Below are 2,117 nucleotides of genomic sequence, written 5' to 3' on the forward strand. Positions count from 1 at the left end.
GTGAAAAGACCAGGAATTTCCCTCTCTTGGGGGTAAAAACTTGTGTATGTCTCCATTTTGGGTGAAAAAAATGGGAAATCACCCATATTTTGGTGGAAGAAATCTGTGATTTTTTTCCATTTCTGAGGGAAAGAAATGGGAATTCCCCCATTTTTGGTGGAAACCCCCCATTTTTACCCTGATTTCGGGGTAAAAATTTGTGAATTTCTTGGGGGGATAAAGCAGTCGGGAACATTGGGAATGCTGTGAATCCCAGGAATTGCAACATTTCCTGTTTTTTCCCATTTTTGCAGCCGCTGCAGCGGACGCTGTCAGACGAGAGCCTCTGCGGGGGCCGCCGGGATCCCCCCGGGTTCAACCCCAATTCCCCTTCCCGGGATTTTCCCGAGACTTTTCCCGGGGGGTTCCCCTCCAGCACCCTGCCTGGCAGGAGGGGCCCCCAGGACAAAAAAGGTGAGGATTTTGGGAATTTCGGGAATTTTGGGGGGGTTTAGAGGGGTTTTGTGGGAATTTAGGGGTGTTCTGGGGTACTTTGTGGGGATTTAGGGAGTCTTGGGGGGATTTGCGGTGCTTGAGGGGGAACCTAGAAGGAATTTGGGAGATTTTGGGAAGTTTTTGGAGTTTGGGGAGGTTTGGAAGAAATTTTTGGGTGTTTGGGAGGGATTTAGGGGAGTTTTTTTAATTTTGAGGGGAAATGATGGAGTTGTAGGGGAATTTGAGAGAATTTAGAAAGAATTTGATAAATAAAAGGGGAATTCTGGGGATTTTTGGAGGGATTGATGGAATTTTTGGGAATTGCTGGAATTTGGGCTCCTCCAGGCCCTGTGGCCCGGCTGGATCCAGGGCTGATCCCGCTGCCGGACACGGCTGGGCTGGAATGGGCCACCCTGGTCAGCGCTGCCAAAGCCTATGAAGGTAAAGCGGGGGAATCCCAAAATGGGGGGGAAAAATTGGGGTTTTGGGATTGGAAATGAGAATTGGAATCCTGCAATTGGGGGGAGGAGGGGAGGGATTTGGGAGCTTAAAGGGTTGGACAGTGGGGATTTGGGATATTTTGGGCTATTTCTGGGTGGTTTCAGGGATTTTTGAACTCCTTTGGGTATCTTTGGGCTGCCTTGGGGGGATTTTGGGGTGGTTTTGAGTTTTTTGGGGGTATTTTTTGAAATTTTTCTGGGTGTTTCAGGAGTATTTTGGTCCCCTCCCAGTGCAGAGAGTCATGTCCCTGTTGTTTTGGAGTATTTTTATGATGGTTTTTTGTGCTTGGGGGTATTTTGAAGTGGGTTTTGGGGGTGTATTGTACAGTATTTTTGGCCATTTTGGGATAGTTTTGGCTCCCCCCAGTGCAGAGAGCCGTGTCCCTGTTCTTTGGGGTGGTTTTTGGGGTATTTTGGGGCTATTTTAGGATATTTTGGGATGGTTTTGGCTCCCCCCAGTGCAGAGAGCCGTGTCCCTGTTCTCCCTGACCGACCCCGCCCTGAGCCCGGAGCCGCCCCCTCCCCCCTCCGAGAGGCCCCAGCGGGGGGGGGGTCCTCCCCCCTCACCAAGGTACACCCAAAATTCGGGGGGGGAAGGTATAGAGGGAGTCTGGGAGGGGATTTTGTGGGAAAAAAAAGGGGATTTTGGGGCGTTTGAGGTGGGAATTTAGGGAAAAGCAGGGAGCAAGGGGGGAATTTGGAGGGAAAAAGGGGGATTTTGAGGGGGTCTGGGAGGGATTTTGGGTGGGAAAAGTGGATCTTGGGGGAGCTAAAGGGGTAGGAATTTAGGGAGGTTTGGGGTTTCCAGGGAGTTTGAGGGGATGATGGGGGAATTGCAGGAGGATTTTACAGGTGAAAGGGGAATTTCTGGGGGGAAAAAGGAAGAATTTTGGGCTGTTTGAGGTGGATTTGAGATTTTGGGATCAATTTTTTGTTGTATTGGGCCATTTTTGTGCCTTTTAACCTTTTTTCCCATTCCCACCCCTCTCAATTCCAAATTTTCCCCCCAGTCCCTCCCCAGCCCCCCTGGACCTTCCAGGAAAAGTTTCCCAGTTGGAAGCGATGCTCAAACAGCTYCACAGCGACCTGGAGAAGGTGAGAGGGCACCCAAAATCCAACTTTCTCATCCCAAAATTCCCATTT

At 50.1% G+C, this 2,117-nt stretch overlaps 1 protein-coding gene across 1 annotated transcript in view; it reads left to right on the top strand.

Moving 5' to 3' along the window:
* The window catches only part of SIPA1L3 (signal induced proliferation associated 1 like 3), a gene marked incomplete at its 3' end in the record, with an annotated part of 19,045 nt that extends 16,934 nt beyond the window's left edge, over positions 1 to 2,111 (top strand). The window contains exons 17-20 of the mRNA XM_057387605.1: positions 294 to 453; positions 820 to 915; positions 1,434 to 1,545; positions 1,985 to 2,111. Coding sequence (XP_057243588.1) covers positions 294 to 453; positions 820 to 915; positions 1,434 to 1,545; positions 1,985 to 2,111 — 495 coding nt within the window. The remainder of the gene's footprint in view (positions 1 to 293; positions 454 to 819; positions 916 to 1,433; positions 1,546 to 1,984) is intronic.
* Between the last annotated feature and the right edge of the window lie 6 nt (positions 2,112 to 2,117).

This window comes from Malurus melanocephalus, unplaced genomic scaffold (genome assembly GCF_030028575.1).
Source record: "Malurus melanocephalus ecotype Western Australia unplaced genomic scaffold, MMel_1.1 scaffold_1270, whole genome shotgun sequence".
Classification (NCBI taxonomy): Eukaryota; Metazoa; Chordata; class Aves; order Passeriformes; family Maluridae; genus Malurus; species Malurus melanocephalus.